A 19,191-nucleotide genomic window follows, 5' to 3' on the forward strand; every position below is an offset into this window, starting at 1 on the left:
TCCAAGAGGAATCCAGGACTACTTCCTGCGGATGATCTTAATCACTGACCTTCAGATACTTGACCTTCCAGCCATACCACATTACCTAGTAGAGAGCTGGCAACTAATCTCAGAAATATCCCTGTTTATTATGACTGCCATGGAAGGGACGGCAGAAGGCCATTACTTGCTGCCCTCAGGTTCACTGATGAAACCGAATGTCAGAAGTTCAAGACCCCATTACTACTTGAAGAAAAATTGGTGGTATGTTCTTGAGGGTCATCCCATTTATTCAGGGGTATCAAAATAGGAGAAAAAAAGAAAAGTTCACAAAACTTCCCAGACCTCAGGTGATAATAATTCTATTGTCATTTTTTTAGTACGTTCTCTTTCTTTCATTTCCACACAGCCCCTTTGCCCAAAGCATGCCCTAAGCAATAAAGTGACTAAACTGAGGATATTTCTAGTAGTAGCCCAAATTATTTCTAGAACCAGAATTTTTATCAGAATAATGAGTATTTATTCATTATTCTGTAGCTATATTATGTTTGTAAAGAGCTGGAGATACAGCGGTGAAAAAGGCAACTCAAAACCCAGTCTTCATAGAGCTTGACTTTAGTTGGGGTAGACAATGAATGCATAAATATATATGAAAATGTTAAATAAGAAAAAGTAGTGTGAAATAAAACAGAGTAGGGTTTTAAGAAGTCCTTGACAAGGAGATGCTATTTGAACTTACACTTAAATGACAAGAAAGATGTATCCTTATGAAGATTTATAAGAAAGAGCTTTCTGGGAATAGAAAATAGCAAATAAAATGCCCAAAAGGCCAGAAAGTACTTGGCATGTTCTGGCTAATGTGGGTAGGGAGGCAGGAGCTTCATTCCAAAGCAGAGAAAGGCCACGAGTAAAGTGATTTTGAGGGACTTACCTGCTAAAAAGACTGAGGGTGTTAGTCTAATAGTTGAGGGTTAAACGGGAGTTTTATAATCTGGTTTACATTTTAAAAGGATTACTTGACACTGTGTGATGACTGGCCTATGGAGCAGGGCGAGAATAAAGGATGGAGAACTTTGGGAGTGTGTTATAGATGTTCAGAGGGGACTGTGAGAGCTTGGGCTAGTGTGGTGGCAGTGGAAGAGGAAGGAGTGGGGTCTGAAAATTAATTGGGAATTAGGTAATTGGAATATATTTTAGAAGTAAGGTTGATATCTGCTTCAACTTAGGGTGTGTCTTCCCTCAGTTTCTCCTGTTGTGTTTCTCAGGCTGGATCTTCAATTCCTGTCTTAGACTCATTTTAATAAACTTCTCCAGTACTTTTTCTGCCCTTAAAAAATTAGCAGATATGGGGTAACGTATAATAGTCAGCTAGGGATGCCATAACAATATACAAGAAAATTTTAATTATATATGTACAAGAGCCCCACAAAGATTTGAGATTCAAAAGACAATCAGACTATATACCATCCAGAGCTAGGAAAAGAGACGGGAGGGGCCTGTGATTTCAATGGGGGGAGGCAATTCATGTGAAAGGGACTGGAGATGTTTGGTAAACATCCCCTGCCAGTACCTAAGTGTCTCAGAAGAAGCGTCATCACTGATAATAGCACTCTTTCTGTCTGGTACAGACCTCCTTTCAAATGTAAATTTTCCTTACAAAGAACAACATCTACTCTGTACTCAGAGCTTCTCTGATGTCTGCTTTAAAAAAAAAAAAAAAAATCAGCTCAAAGTAATCCTTATACCAAAGGGGCCAATTTTGGGGTGGCACATTCTGCTAGCAGCAAGAGAAGTAGTGTAAAATCATTTTTAAACGATTGTGCAAATTCGTTCATTATTCTGAAAAAACAATTCCTACACACATTCCTATTGACACTGTTTATGTTTTAGAATCAGTATAGTCACATGAATGTTTCAGATTTTCTGTATTTCTTTTCTCATTCTTTTATTCTGTACAGCTACCAATGATTTTCCTTACCATTTAAGTCACTTGGCTAAATATTTCATCTGTTATATGAGGGTAGTAAGATTTACCTCATTTTATAGAGTATGAGGCTAATACTAAGAGTTAAAGTAAGTTGCACAAGGTCACCCAGAGAGTAAATGTCATAGCCAAATATCTAAGCACACTTGTGTGACTCCAAGGCACATTCTGTCACCTGCTGTCGTGACCCTCAGCCAGCCTGGAATATCATTCATCTGACTGGCACTGGTGTACATTTGGATGATAAAAGCTAACCAGACATAATTCCTGTCCTGAAGAGTCATTTTAGACAAGGAGAGATACATGTAAATAACAAAGTGCTATAGGACTATGAATGTGATAATAAAATTACACACAGACCACAGAACAACACAAAGGATCTAGTGAACCACTTTACCTTTCGGGGACAACTACAGCTTCCAAGCAGAGGTACCATTTGAGCTGAGTCTAGGAATCTGTGTATGTGTCCAATGTTCACATAATGGGAATATAGGTGGGTGTAGTAGTGGAGGTTATGGATTTCAGATGGAGGGCCTAACTGGACTGCAAATACAAAAAACTATAGAAGTGCTTGTCAGTCATTTGGCAAATGATAAATACTGTCAACTCTGTATTAACCTATTAATTGGTGTAGAGGAAAATGGTATAAGGACACAGATAAAAGAGTTCAGACACACTTAAATACAACTGTGATGCAAAACGAATATTTAATCCAAATGTGTGTAATTAAAATGTTCAGTTGTCTGCTCTGAGCAGTTCTTCATCCCTTCCTCTCCTGCCCCCCCTCCTCTTTCTCTGCTTTCCTTTCTGTGATGAAGACAATCTCAGGCAACAGCAGTTCGCATTGGATAAACTCTACTTTTTATCTTCTAAACATCCCTGCAAGCAGTTCTTTGAAACTGCCTTGTTTTTGTCAGTTAATTCTTTCCTCTCACTCGCATTGTCACCTTCATCACTGCACAAAAATCCAAGTTCACTGGCAACACAGTCAAGCCATCAACTGAGAAATTAAATTACCTGCCATTCCCAAGTTTTTCTCGCTATAACCCCAGGCTGCCCCCTCAGCTCTCAATGAGGCAAGTGTCTCATATAACAATGAATGGAAAGAATTTAGGGCCATAGCTGTCAGTTCAAGGACACAAAGGCTTCAAAGCAGAATTCTTGACCTGGTTCTGCAGTGCTTTTCATCCTACATTCAGTCTCCTTCTCCAGATTCTCTGTTCAAGAAAAAATAAAAAATGGAAACAATTCTTGGGAGAAGAAAGAGCAAAGAGACTTCTAGTTCTGTCACTGCCCTAACACACAGAGTTTTGCACAGGCCTTGAGCCAAACTGCAGAGCTTCTCCTGCACCAGAAGAGCAGCTAACAGGGTAACAGACAGCTGCAAGCAGACACGCACCTCTGACTGTCCGGGTGGAGGGCCGTTTCTGATTTGTGAGAGGTGCTGTGTAAAAACGTAATGGTTTCTGTATAATTATAAATAATCAGCTCATTCTGATGGGTAGATATTTCTCATATTCACAATAGTTTTTATTATTTTTCTTCTGGTTATTTTCATTCATGTCTTTTCTGAGACATGGTTAATCTATCCCTGGAAATTGAAAGTTGACTGCAATTCAATATTCCTGGAATACAGAGGATTGGGGGCAGTTACACATCAGGTGATGGAAGATTAAGTGGGCACCAAATCATGGCTGGCCTTTGTGCCATGCTAAGGAGTTTGACAGGTGAAGCCATGGGAGAGTTTTAAGCAGCTGAGTGGCATGCTTCAATTTGCATTTTGGAAAGATCACTCCAGTGTTTCCTGAGCAATGATAGGAGGATGAGAATTGATGAGGCACTGAGCTAAGCAGTTTTAGTGATAATGGAGAGGAAATAAAACATTCCTTTGGTGAGATAATAAAGGTGAGGAATTAAGTGGAATTACTTAGAATGAACAGGTACCTGGGAGAGGCCATGGAGGCAAGGTGGGGGGAAAAAGATGACTGTTGTTTTTTTAAAAAATATATCTTTATTGATTTCAGAGAGAGGAAGGGAGAGGGAGAGAGAGAGATAGAAACATCAATGATGAGGGAGTCATTGATTGGCTGCCTCCTGCACACCCCCGACTTGGAACCGGAACCAGGGCACGTGCCTGCGCCTGGAATCGAACCGTGGTCTCCTGGATCCTAGGTCAATGCTCAACCGCTGAGCCACGCCTGGCCAGGCCTGGTTTTTACTTCTGATGACTGAGTGGGAGCCATTCACTATGAGATGTTGTCTTAAATGGCTCAGGCTGCTATAACAAGAATACCATAGACTGGGTGACTTAGACAGCAAATGCTTATTTCTCATAGTTCAGGAGACTAGGAAGTCCAAGGTCAAGGCACCAGCAGATTTATTGTCTGGTGAGAGCCCACTTCCTAGTTCACTGACAGCCAAACGGTCCTGCCGTCTCACAGTGGAAGGGCTGTGATACCAACTGAGAGTGAACAGCACTTCTATGTGACCTTGGGGGAGGTCACTTTTTGACCTTTTGCTTGCTGATCTTTATTAAGAAATGTTTGCACACATTACATCTCATTTATGATGATTGAGACAATCATATTTGCTTATGTTCAGAGCCTAGAAATGGCCCTGGAACTTACCAGGTCTCAGTAAATTTATTCTCTCCTCTCTCTCTTTGAGTGAAGATTTTGGAGACTGTATGGTAGAATCAATTTATATTTATTTGTGTTAATTCAACGTATATTTATTTGTGTTATTTGTGTTAATTCTTTTTTCATATTTCATCAAATTCTTCACTATCTCTATTAGCAAATGTATTAGTTTCCTAGGCTGACATACAAAGTCCCACAGATGGGGTGATTTAACAGAAATTTGTTTTCTAATTGTTCTGTGGACTTGAAGTCTGAGATCAAGGTGTGGGAATTTTTTATTTCTTTGGAGGCCTCTTGTAGGTGACTACCTTCTTCTCCCTGGATCTTCACTCTGTGTGTCTGTGTGCTAATTTCCTCCTCTTATAAGGACACCAGTCTTGCTGGATTATGACCCACCTTAATGACCTCATTTTAAATTAATTACCTCATTAAAGGCCCCATTTCAAAATATAGTCACAATCTGATGTATTGGGAGTTAGAACTTAAACATACAAATTTGGGGGGACACAATACAGCCCATAACAGTGAAATAGAGTTATTCAAAATTACTTACATACCACTTAAGCAAACAGCTTTTGAATTCTGGTAATTTCTGAAGATTCTAGTATATTCATGTTAATAACAACGTGAGAGAAAAAAGCGAGAGAAACAAATGTGAATCTAAATAATCACTACACAGTCAAAAGCCAAGTTCTTTATATTAGAAGGATCTTTAAAATGGATAATATTTAAAAGGATGTATTTTTAAAATATATCAAAAGGGAATGAGAGAGATGGATTTATTGAAATGTTTTTGAAGCTATGATTTATCATGGGATACATTTTTAGGGATATTTATTTTCCCAACCATTTCACAAGTTTTTAGGGAATTTCTTCATTATACTTAGTTCAAAGGAATGCAAAGCATTGTGAAGAATACAAAGAAATACAAGGCAGGACCCTTGTTCTCAGGAGCTTTCATTTCCTGATAAGGAGTGTAAATTACTACAAGTTAAAAGAATAGAAAAAGCAACAATATAAAACCAGATAATTCTGCCTGTAGAAGCCATGGAATCAATGAGAACGAACAGTCAGTGTGAGATATGCTAGTCTGAAATATTTTACTGAGGCTGGGGTTATACTTGTGCGATGATGGGTGAGCATAGTAGAGTTATGCACAGACAAAGGTAAAGAAACCAGCGAAATAAAAAATAGAATCGTATCTATACTCTTCATATCACTAATAGCAGTCTTCACTTATGTCTTATTTTCTATGGTAGTGAGAATACTTAACATGAGACTGTCTTTTTAAAAGCTTTTAAGTGCACAGTATGGTATTATTCACTGCAGGCGCAGCAGATCTCTAGAACTGCCTCATTCTGTGTAACTGAAACTTTATGCCTGTTAAATAACGACTCCTCAGTCCCTCCTCCTCCCAAACCCTGGAAACCACCATTCTCTTTTCTGTTTTGATGAGTTTGACTATTTTAGATTCATGATATAAGTGAAATCATGCAGTATTTGCCCTTCTGTGACTAGCTAATTTTACTTAGCAAATTGTCCTCAAGTTTCATTCACGTTGTTGCATGTGGCAATTTTTTCTTAGTCTATTTATTTATTTATTTTTATTTATTATCATTATTATTTAATTCCATGGGTGGAACCTAGGGTCATGGTAAGTTATATCTTAGCTGACTGAAACATGAGAATTTGCAGAGAGTTACTAGCTTAGAAAATCACTTACCCCTTGCTCTCCTTGGTTCTAATGTTGCCGTATAGTTTCTGCTCAAGACACATTAGGTTTTAGAGGCTGAGAAAGGAAAGGTCATCCTCATTCCGTGATTCGTTCAGAAGTGGTGCAAAGGAAGGTATCCCTGTGTTCTCAGTGTGAAAAGTCTTAGCTTCACTCAGTCATCTACGTCTCCGTGGTGAAATGCTTTGGCACAGAAGACTGAAGTGTGTCGTGTTTCATTGTGGCCTACTTTAAAAACCTAAAAACCAACACTGGCCTTTTTCTTGGGACAGAAAGTGGCCAGTCCATCTGAATCCTATGCTTTAGGTAAATTCCTATTATTTCTTGATGTGTCCACAATTTTTATAAATTTTATTTCTAAAATAATATAACAAAGCAAATAATATAAATGAGCTGTGACTATTATCAAGAGCGGTATCTCTTACTTCAACCTTCCCATCCTCATTCCAGTTTCTCAGAGATAAATCTTTTACAGCTGTCTTAGTTTTTCTGGGGTTACTATCAAACATTCCAGATGATATTTCAAAGCAACTAATCCTTCATTTATCAACATTAGGTATCATGCATTAATTTTCCTGATGTGAAATCATTTACACTACCCCTAGGCTTCTCCTTTCAGTTTCCTAAACTAAACAGAGTGCTCAGCCTCTGTGAACATAGACTATTCTTCCATTAGTTTCAGATCATCTGTTGACACTTCGCTTTTTACCAGGAGGATATTCTTTCTTCTTTCTAAGTGTGTTTCCTTCTTGCTTTGCATGTAAAATCTTTAGTCAACTCCACTTTTATTTTTACATTACTACTGTTTTTTAATTTTAATTTTTATTGATTAATTTGAGAGAAAGAGAGAGGAACAAGGATTTGTTGTTCCACTTACTTATGCATTTATTGGTTGATTCTCATATTTTCCCTGGCCAGGGATGGATTCTGCAACTTTGGCTATGGGGATGGCACTCTAAGCCTCTGAGCTACCAGGTCAGGGCCCCATTGCTGATGTTTTTAGCATTTATATCCTGTGCTACGATTACAGGGAATCCTCTGTGCTTTGTTTAAAGACTGACTTTAAAAATTGAAAAGAAATGAACAGCATTTATTAGAATTATAGGCTAGATTAGAATTAAAGCTTAGGGTTACATTTACTTATTTTTTAGTCTCTCTATTTATATCTCTGTATCTCTTTTTCCACCTTGCTGTCTCTCATTCTTTTTATTTTACCTTGGAGATCTTACCCCCAGAGTTTTCAGTCTCGTGATCCAATGTGGAAAGCTTTTTCCTTATATTTGATGGATAAAATTTATGCTAGGACTTCCCTTTGACATCTTGCTTTGTTTAATTTTCTGTTTCTTAGGTTCCATGGCATTATTTTGACTTGTGTTCTCATTTTGCTCAAGTTCACCTTCGTTTCTTCTTAAGAGTTCCTGAACGATGGCCTTTGTGATGTGCATGTCCCTCTGTCCCCGCCCTCCACTCGCTGCAGCTAGTTAATAGCTTGGTGTGGAGCTCTAGCTTAATTATCATTTTCCCTAAGAATTTTGAAGGTATTGCTTTACTGTTTTCTAGTTGCCAGCACTGTTGAAGAGAAGTCTGACATATGTTTAATTTGTATTCCTTTGGAAGTTATTTACCTTTTTCTGTCTGAGAACTTAGGAAAAAGGTTTTCTTTAAGCAATGTAGTCTAAAATGTCACAAGCCTAAGTTCTCGTTTTCTGTTCTTTTTGCTGGTGGGTTACTGGGAAATTCGGGCCTCACATTTTTGGTCTCGGCAGGGAGTGGGGGAAATGGTGGTGGTATTTATTACATATGAAGTAATGCCACTCAATCACTCTATTTTTAATCTTTCTTTTCACTTTCACTCTATTATTTATAAGCTAAAATCAAGGTCATCGAGAGTTCCGTGAAGAGAGATGGCTTCCATTCCTCTGTAGCACTTTTTTCTTGTTTCAACTTTATCTGCCCATTTCTCCGTTTCCCAATTTCTACCACATAACATCTTTTACATGTTTTTTATATACCCTTCATTTTCTTGTTTATTATATAGGTCCATGTATTTTTTTTCCTTCTTTATGTTTCTATATTTTTATCACAGTGTTGTAGTGAAAGAAATAGAAGTAGAAATGTGTTTAGTCCAGTAACTTGTGCTATACACCCTTGAATAAAGTCGGTATAGTCAAATTTCTACCTTTTTTTCTTCACAAGGAACATCTCATTCTTATGTAAATTTGAGAGTAAATAAATACTTAAGTGAATTGGCTACTCAATTTCCCTAACCTAATCTAAGTGCTCCATCTGTAAATTAAGAGAAAGACACTAAACTTCATCCAGAGAAAGGAAATTAATACATTTTGAAATCAGTGTTTGATCCATAACCTGGGGCCACTATTCATTATATGACTCAGGGAAAATTGTTTACCCTCTCTTTACCTCAGTGTTCTTAACTGTAATATGGTTTAATAATACCAGTACTTACCTTTCAGAATTGTTGTGAAGATTAAATGAATGAATTTATTTATACTATTTAGAATTGTGCATTGCACAAAATCAGATTCAGGAAGGGATTATTATTGTTGATGTCTGTATTATTACTGTTCTTGTCATACCTGAAACTATGCTTTGCTTCAGTCAAAGTATCCTGGCATTTGAATGAGGATAATTGTGCTTTGAAGGCAAAAACTATACTCTTTTGTTCATAGAAATAAATAATCTACTTCAATTTCTATGTAGAAATTGATTTGAACTCAACTGTCATTTGGTTCTTTTTGAAAGGTATAAAATTATCCAAAACCTTTAGAATTGAGAACTTTGTTTTAAATTATTCCATTACCTTAATTTTTTTAAATGCACTCAGCCTGGAGTCTTAGAAAGAACATAAATTTTAAAGACAGGAAGACAAAATATGTAAATTTAATTAAGAAAGTTTATATCTATGAATCTTATATCATTTATCCATGAAAAGAGAATGATAATAGTTTCCTTATAGTTTTGCTATGACATATAGTTTTATATGACAATATAAAATCATATAATAATAAATATGTAATTTTCAGTAAAATGGTAGCATCCTGAGGGTCAGGACTATATTTTAACTGTGGGGCATTGCAGAGTCTCTACTACTAACTGAGCACTCAGTACAACTAAAAAGTGTATATTAATACAATTTTGGAGAAAGAGGCATAAACTATGCAAAAAAAAAAAGAGAGAGATTACTATAACTGTAATGAATCCAGTAATGGAAAGTACCAGTGATTAAAAGTTTACATACTTTAAACAAGTGAAAGAATAATCTTTTTGTACTTGTTTAGATATATTGTTGGATTTTGCCATTTATTTACAAATATAGTACAATACTGCTATCATATTTAAGTACGTAAAAAATAAAATAAATGTTCCATATTAATTTTGAATATGATTTTTTTGTTAATATTCACACAAGAATTTTTTTTCATTGATTTTTTTAGAGAGAATGAAAGGGAAGGAAGGGAGAGAGAGAGAGAGAGAGAGAGAGAAAGATGAAAGTGAGAGAGACACATTGATTGGTTGTTTTCTGTATGCGTCTAGATAGAAGCAAGATTGAACCTGCAACCCAGGTACATGCCCTTGACTGGAAATCCAACTCAAGACCCTTCAGCGTGTGGGCTGACTCTCTAACCACTGAACCACACTGGCTAGGACTGAAAACTCTAATTGTGAAGGAAGAGGAAAATTTAAACAATAAAATATCATTATGATTTGCATTTTTAAAAGTAAAAGTGATCTTACTCTTTCCCTTAGAAACAAAGGTTAAGAATATAATAAAAATCAGAAAGTATTTAGCAGCTATTTATTATCATTTAATAAAATGATTATCTTTTCCTTAAAAAAATTTTCATTTTTACAGATAAGAAACTATGGTGGGCAGACCAAAACTTAGCTCAGCTGGGAACCTGCAGCAAAAGAGATGGAAGGAACCCTACTGTCCTGAGAAATAAGACATCTGGGGTTGTCCATATGAAAGTGTATGATAAAGAATCCCAGCAAGGTAAGTCACACTCTCATGAATTTGTGCCACTTTTTGAATCTATAATGCTCTCTTTTTTCATACTGTTTTCTCAATGCAACAATTGAAGGTTCCTATTTTTGCTTCTAATATAAAAAAGAATAAAAGGCAAATGCTGCTTAATACTATAGAAGAAATGACTTTCACATAGGGGTACATAATGAGCTTTCCAAACATTAGCAACGCTGCCTGAGTAATCTTAATGTGTCAGGTCTTCAAAGCGGGTCTTACTCAGTTTTTGATTAAAAAATATAAGAATAAGGGGGAAAATCCCAGCAAAATATGTGCAATGTATAATTAAGCCCAGAAACGGAATGAATTAGGCGGCTTCAAAGGGACTGTGTTGACATAAGGACTTTATATCCAAAGGCACTCTGTTATTTGGCTCTAAGTGTTTTGCTTTTTTGTTTTTGCTTGTCCAAATGGTGTGCAGTGAAATGGAGTGAGAGAACTAACAGATGGTTTACATAGGTGGACTTGTCCCATTGCCCAAATGGCAATTAGATCAGAGATGCCAGCCAGTACAGCCCCACACCTGCTAGTCCTTTCTTAGTTTTTGCTTCATGATCCATGACATTAGCAGAAATCCCTTCCTAGAAAAATAAAATTTTATCTGTATTGTATATTCTCATATTAGTCACTGCCATGAGAATCTTTAGCTTCATATATTTTTACGGAAAAATTTTCAAGAAAATTTAATTTTAATTTAATTTTATTTATGCAGACCAAAGCAGAAAAGAGCAGAGTTAAGAACAGTGAACCAAGTGGATCACTAATTTTGAAGACAGTTCGCAACCATTAGGCAGGCAGGTTTGTTAAAGATACCAGTCGAGAGCCATACCTGCACATCTAGAGACAGATGACTACCAGATTCATGATTGCTTTCCCTGGACAGAGCATGGGCCAAATTTGGGCCTGACATTCTTTTTTGACAGAAGCAGCAGGAAACATATTTTTTTCATGAATAAATTAAAAAAAAAAAAAAAAAGCACATTACAGTGTTTTTTTCATGGTTGAAAAGACACCAACACCCAAATTCTCTAGCATAAACCTGTATTTGGAGTCTGACATTTATTTTGGCCTTTGTCTGTAATAATGAATAGCAGTGTTTTCACTCGCAATTCCATAATGGAACATTTTCTGTATCAGAAGAAAACTTTACTGGCATTCAAGTCAGGGGAATCTATTATTAATTGGGAGAAAAATACTGGTACTCAATAAAATATCGTGACATTTTTGTTGATTTTAATGCAATATATCCATTAATTGTAAAAACTCACAGTATTATGATAAACTTCAGTCATAGTCTATACTTGATAAGATTATATCTGAAAACACACATTAGAAAAGACGGGAGAGCCCGGCCGGGCGTGGCTCAGCGGTTGAGCATCGACCTGGGATCCAGGCGATCGGGGTTCGATTCCCGGTCAGGGCACATGCCCGGGTTGCAGGCTCGAGACCCCGATCAATGACTCTCTCATCTCATCATTGATGTTTCTATCTCTCTCTCTCCCTCTCCTTTCCTCTCTCTGAAATCAATAAAGGTGTATTTAAAAAAAAAAAGATGGGAGAGAGAGGAAGATATTATATTTCTAAACAAGGCTTTAAAAAAATCTCTATTTACTTTTTCAAAATGTGAACAAGTTTATGTTTGTTTGAATTTGTAAATTAACAGAATATATCTAATTTTTCTAGATACACTTTCAATAAAGTTTATTTGAGAATAATTTTTGTATATTATTCTTGGCTCATTTTGTTCTTTTAAGGATTTGATTATGTAGGTACAGATGGGTATTCTATGCCTGTGAAAGTATCACCAAACTGACAAGGACTTCTAGCAAGTAGAAATTAATGGTATAATATGACTAAGCTTAAAATGCAGTGGAAATATTATTCTTAATAGAATAATAAGCTGATAAAAGCATCTGTATCAAAGACTGGCCCATTAACAGAATTACAGCAGGTAGCTTAAAAGCTTCATTAGTATGAAATATGAGCAATTTAAGACTCTTTAAGATGTTAACATTACTACCTCTTTGATTTTCAAAATACAATTAGCTACTTCATTTATCATTTTTGACATAGATCACTGGAGTGCTGAGACTTCTCGTTAGTCAAATGGACTTTCTAGCTCCACTAGAGAATTGAGGCATGAAGTTTAAACATCAGCATCATTACAAAATATTAAGCCAAGCTAGTATTTCTAACTCGCTAGATAATTACTACCTAAATTGTCACTTTAAAAAATTACTCTAATATTTTTTTCCTATATTAAATGTATATTTAATGGGCAAAGATACTTATTGGAAATCATGACTAATTTCTTTTTCTTTATAATTTTTTGCTCCTTCACTATAAATTTTCCCTTAGAGACTAAACAAATGATACTCGAAATGTGTATTGTTGTACAATATAATTGTTAACTTAGGCTAATTTTATTATTTATCAAAAAATAAATACAATATATATCGCTATTACTCCAACTATGTTTAAAAATGCACAGTCCAAAAAGCTACTTTTTTTCACATGTTTTTGATATTTTCAATGTTCTACAAACCCTTATTTTCTCTTATTTTCATAAATTTATTCTCTTAATATATTTCTGTTTACTTCTTCAATTCACTTGTTTATTTTCTTCTCTCTGTGTGGTGTTTCTTCAAACTTTATATTCAAGCATTCTTGTCAATCACGTACCAGCTTTTCAGTCTTTTGTGGTAGTTGAAATAAATCTTTATCCAAAAGCGCATTCCTCTAGATTGGCATTGTGTTAGCATACTGTACATTCACATACCTTCTATAAAATGAAATATGTATATTGTCAATATAACTTTATCATGAACGTATAATTATCATTGTCCCATTATTAAAATAATCAGAAATCTAAAATTTTGCCTTCGTATTATGTCAGCTTGGGAGAAAGGGGAATAAATCAGTTAATCTTTATTAGTTTATATAGATAAAGGTAATTATTTCAAAAGTTCAGGCCAACTGAAATCCTAGCATGAGGTACTACATGAGATGGAGTTCAGCATTGACTGGACTGGCTGCTATAGGAAATAAGCAGAAAACATCGGAGCTCTTCTGATGAGACATCTCCCAAGTTGAGGGTCTTTCATACTTCAAAAATGAGAGCTCATGCCAGGTTCAACTGACAATTACATCTCATCAGACTGTCTTGACTTCAGGAGATCAGAAATAATGAATTGTATTAGCACTTAGAATTTTCCATAGGGTAATTTTGATATATAGCTTTCATTATGCTTTGTAATTCTCACTGGATTTACTGCACTTCATATCAGAGCTTGAACATCCAGTAAATGGCACTGCATGTCCTAGAATAATAAAAATGTTGTAAAAATTGAATACTTAATGAACTTATTAGGTAAGATTGTACATGACTTAACTTCACACTACCAGCTTTAACTAACACATTGAGCCTAGTAAATTCAATGGAACATCTTCATAAAATGCCTACCTGTGATTACCTGACTAATATTTGTCATTGCTACTACATAAGAGTAAGGAGAATTAATATGCCAATTAATTAGATGACTCTTAGGGTGTGCTTTGAACACATTTTGGGAGAATTATGTTTCTAGCAATGGCAAAATGTATTCCCTTGCTTTGAAAAGTTAATTAAATACATATATACCTCCTTTCTTTCAATGGCATAATCTTTGAGTTGAGTTAGTAATATAATTTAACAGCTATTTATTTGAGACATTTATTAAAATAATCTTCAAAAGAAAGTACCTATGGAACTGAAATGAAATTTAAAAGTCAAAAAATAAAGATTTTCTGGTTTGTGTGATCTTAAAATAATACAAAGTTCTATGAGAATATTCAGGACAAATCAATTTCTTTTTGCTTATCTGCAATTTATTTTTATTGACATATTATAGAGGTATAACACTATGTAAATTTAAGGTGTACAATGTGTTGATTGGGTACATTCATATATTGTAATATGGTTAACATGGTCTCTTTAGCTAACACCTCTATCACATCACATAATTACCAATTTTTTGTGTGTGTGGAAACGATTAAGATCTAGTCTTTGCAGCACTGAGTTGTATTCAGAGTTAAATTGATACTATAAATTTATTATAACATTGTTACCTTTTTAGAAAGACAAACTTCAACTGTAATCTGCTCCTTCAAATTATTCAAAATAAAACAGCTGCATTTAGAAATCAACAATAGCAAAATATTTGTTCAAATTATTGACAGTGAATGATATATATATATATATATATATATATATATTTTAATTTTGTTACTTTTGTTCGTTTTCCTTCTATGCAGGCAGCAATTCCTGCCAACTAAATAATGGTGGATGCTCGCAGCTTTGTTTACCAACATCTGAAACTACAAGGACTTGCATGTGTACGATGGGATATTATCTCCAAAAGAACCGCATGTCATGTCAAGGTATAAGGCTTTGAAAAATCTTAGTTCTGATGTATTTATTTATCCATGCAGATATTAGGCAACCAAAGTCAGATAAAAATTAGAAAAAATCATATTAGCTTTTTATTAGGACAATGATGCACTACTTAGTACCATATGTAGGGTTTCTAATGTATCTAAAATATTTTAAGTATCTCTGTTCTTATAAAACTCTCTAAGTTTTTAGTTATTTTCAGGAACTACACTTTATTATCAAACCTTTAACCAAATTCAGTAGAAGCTACTACCTTCAACTTGGAAATAGGTAAAAAACAGTCGTTGGTTCACTACAGTTAAAATCTAATTCGGATGTAGTTTATTTGAAAGTAAACAAAACAAAACAAAACAAATGAACAAAAACTATTTAAGAGAAAGTACCAGAGAGAATGTGAGTTCTCAGGTTTGCTTAACTGAGGGAGAAGAGCACTTCAGAATAGGAACTTAATAAATATATCTTCCTGTATTTTATTTCCTAGACTCTAGTTCTACTAGTCCCAAAGAACTTTGGTTGTAGAATAATATTTTTATTCAGTGATTACAACTGAATTTTATTTTAAAAGTGTTCCCATCTTATATGAGAAATATGTACATTAATATCAACATATGCTTTATTTAAAATCATATATTTTTATGGCACTCATGTGCAGGGACTGCTCTAAGTACCTTAAACACATTTAACTCACAGGATCCTCATAATAACCTTGTGAAGCAGGTTTCTTACCTCCATTTTTAGAGATGAGGAAACTGAGTCACAGGAAATTAACTAGCTTGTCCAAGTCACACAGGCAGTGGTGAGGACATATCTAGACCTAAGCATTTTGATTTTAATAAGAAAATATGTATATATAAACATTTTCTGATGTATTAGAAAAATTTATAAACTTCATCATGCGGACTTTTGGTAGTCAGCTTATATATATGTTCTTATTTTAGGACATACTTTTGATCCGGAAAAACCAAATCTTAACAAATATTAAGCACTTGGTTTGCTTTTAGTTTTCAAAAAGATTCCAGAACTCTACCTCTATTAGAAAAATAACTGATACAGTTACCGAAAATCAGAACTGATTATCATACACAAGCAAAGAGACGTTCTGGCTTTAGAGGAGAAGAGGGAGAATTGGGGTCGTGAGGCCAGGCTGTGCTTTCAAGAATTATCTACCTCAGTGTTTATGGTTCTCAGGCCATTAGCATCATCACTACTTTTTAGAAATTTAGATTATCAGGCCTTGGGATGGGGCCCAGGGTTCTGTTTTAACAAGTCCTTCAGGAAATTCTGAGGTATACTCATTTGAGAACAACTAATCTAACTACCTTTTAACCTGTCAGAATGTAGCCTACAACACACAAAAAAGGTGGGGGTTATAAAAAAAAAAATTATTAAAATTTAGATCATTAAAAACAATGTTAATGAATAATTTTGAAGTCAAATATTCATTTTGGACTTTTTTCCCCCCTTTCAACTAGGTATAGAGTCATTTCTCATGTACTCAGTTCATGACGGAATCAGGGGAATACCTCTGGAACCAAGTGACAAAACGGATGCTTTGATGCCTGTATCTGGAACGTCTTTTGCTGTGGGAATAGATTTCCATGCAGGTAAATAGCTTTTTATTCATAATTTATAGACAATGTCTTCACTTGATTTATTGAACATGATGTAATATAAAGCATTCCTTCTATAACCTGGTTGTCAACAAACATGAGCACTGGGAAAGCAAATGAGAGATTCTTTTCTTTTTTTAAAATATATCTTTATTGATTTCAGAGAGAGGAAAAGAGAGATATAGAAACATCAATAATGAGAGAGTCATTGATCGGCTGCCTCCTGAACACCCCCAATTAGGAATCGAACCGCGATCGCCTGGATCCCAGGATCGCCTGGATCCCAGGTCGACGCTCAACCGCTGAGCCACGCCCAGCTGGGCAGAGAGATGCATTTTTAAGTCAAATAAATATTGTTCTAAATATGTGTTTTGCCTGAAAAAAAGAAGTCAGTTTCTCCTAAAGTTTAGCACTTGATCTGCAAATGAATTAAGACATCTTGATTGGCATTTAGTTGCTTCATTTTTATGTCTTTTTTTTTTTTTTTTGCAAATAAGACTTTTACTTTTATCCAATTATAAAAATAAAAATATATAAAACACTTTGACTTATTATATTTAAAACATAATCTTACTTAAAATATTTTCAGGATGTGATTATCTTTTATTCTAATACAGGTGGTAGCAAATGAAATCCAAATAATGGAAACAATTATAAACCCTAAACCATTTTAAATTACTTTGCAGTATAGTATGTGTTATTTCAAAGTCAAAGTTTACGCTACTCTCTTGTTTAGCAAACAGCAAAATAAAGCAGATCGGACACTAGCATTTTGCCGTGGCCAATAAAAATATGTGATTGGGAATATCACTTTCAAATTTATTGAAATAAACAAGTTTTGGGTGCTAATTGCTAAATTCAGATATTATAAGCATTGGATATGCTTCTCATAATATTCAGGTTTATTATTCTATAAATGAGGGTTTAAAGTTATAAAAACAAATGTCTCCACCTCTCATCCAACTAAATCACATGCTTCCTGAGTTAATGTTTTAGTGTTGAAGTACATGCTTGTTCCCAGTACTTTTTTTGTGTGTGTGTGTTTCTAAAGTCTTAATTTTATGTAATGTTAAAAACAAATAGTTCTTTGATTTATAATCTTAAAAAAATCCTTAAACATCAGCATGTGGACTCCTAGTAGTAAGCTCATTTTTTCCTTCAGTTCCAACACATTTTGTTTAATCATGTGATAATGAAATTCTTGGCTAGAAATTAATGAATTACTAAGAAACTTCACAAATAATTCAAAGATGACTTCTCTTAAGTCAGTTATTTGTCCCAAATGTTTGAAATCAAATAGAGGCAAACTTTTTACTTTTAAAACAGGCTCTTTCCCAAAAAGAAATATGGACAGATATAGCTTATTTTACTGAGTAATATGTTATTTTTACCAAAATCACAGTGTGATTTTTGATCAAACAAGGCTGTTTTACTAAACCTTATTATTCATGAAAGGCTCACTAGCCTACCATCATAGTCCGTAGAATTCTGTTACATAAGATTTAGCAAGTATAAACCTGAGAAAATTTGAACTTCTTGAAAAGATATATGTATATATGTATATATTTTTACTAAATATACATCATCCCTTGTTTTAGCTGGTATCACTTATTTGTTCTATAAAGACTCTGTAATGATTTTTGAAAGTACTGGATACATTTCCATGAGGTACAAATATTAAAATAAGTCATTTGATCTAACTGTCCTGATTAGATCATTAGTAAGTCTCTTGTTTCTTAAGGATAAAATGATTATTTATATAAGTTGAGTTTACTCTTTGAAGTTTGATGTTAACTCTGAAATGGTTAAGTTTTATGTAATGTGCCATGATACAGGATCATTTTCTTTGCAGAGAATAGTTCTCTCCCTGTTTCTGAATTCCCAATAATTATTAATATAATAATAAACTTATTTTATTTTAAGGTAGTTTTTCTTTTTAAAACTTAAATGTATTGATGTCACGTTAGTTAACTACATTATATGTTTCAGGTATTGTACATTATGTTTAGAATTGTACCTCATATGTACAATTTTATGGTACATCATCTGAACATTGCATTGTGTGCTCACCACCAAAAGTCTAGCCTCCTTCCATCACCATATATTTGACCCCCTTTCTTTTCTTCATCTTCTCCCTACCCACCTTCCCCTCTGGTAAACACAATCCTGTTGTGTGTGTGTGTTTATGAATTTGTTAGTTTTGTACAAGAGTTCCCTTCTCTCCACATCCTCTCTAACACTTGTTATTTTTTGTCTTATTGATAATAACCATTCTGACAGGTGTGAAGTCATATCTCACTGTCATTTTGACTTCCATTTCCCTCATGATTAGTGAAGTTGAGCATCTTTTCTTGTGCCTGTTGGCGATCTGCATGTCTTCCCAATAGCATTTTTCAAAGAAACAGAGAGAAAAATTATCCAACTTGTATGGAGAGTTAAAACAATCAGAAAAAAGAACAAAGTTGGAGGTGTCACAGTCCCTTACTTTAAATTATACTACAAAGTTACACAATGAAAACAGCATGATATTGGCAGAAAAACAGATGCATAGAACAACGGAACAGAATTGAGAACTTAGAAATAAACCCACACATACATAGGCAATTAATGTTGAAAAAAGAGTCAAAAACGTACAATGGAGAAAGGAAAGCCTCTTCAATAAATGACATCAATGCAGCTTTTCAGCGGAGAAATTACCGTTATTATTTAAGACTCCATGCTCTTCATATTGTGCCTGCCATATTTTAAAATTTCATTTCTAGAGAGATAA

The 19,191-nt window shown here is 34.5% G+C and overlaps 1 protein-coding gene across 1 annotated transcript in view; it reads left to right on the top strand.

Annotated features, from left to right (window-relative positions):
* Positions 1–19,191, top strand: part of LRP1B (LDL receptor related protein 1B) — a 1,257,096-nt gene that overhangs the window by 810,808 nt on the left and 427,097 nt on the right. The window contains exons 32-34 of the mRNA XM_087819400.1: positions 10,209–10,349; positions 14,673–14,798; positions 16,284–16,415. Of these exons, the coding sequence (XP_087675526.1) occupies positions 10,209–10,349; positions 14,673–14,798; positions 16,284–16,415 (399 nt within the window). The remainder of the gene's footprint in view (positions 1–10,208; positions 10,350–14,672; positions 14,799–16,283; positions 16,416–19,191) is intronic.

Source organism: Miniopterus natalensis, chromosome 8 (assembly GCF_054644295.1).
Source record: "Miniopterus natalensis isolate mMinNat1 chromosome 8, mMinNat1.hap1, whole genome shotgun sequence".
NCBI classification, from domain to species: domain Eukaryota; kingdom Metazoa; phylum Chordata; class Mammalia; order Chiroptera; family Miniopteridae; genus Miniopterus; species Miniopterus natalensis.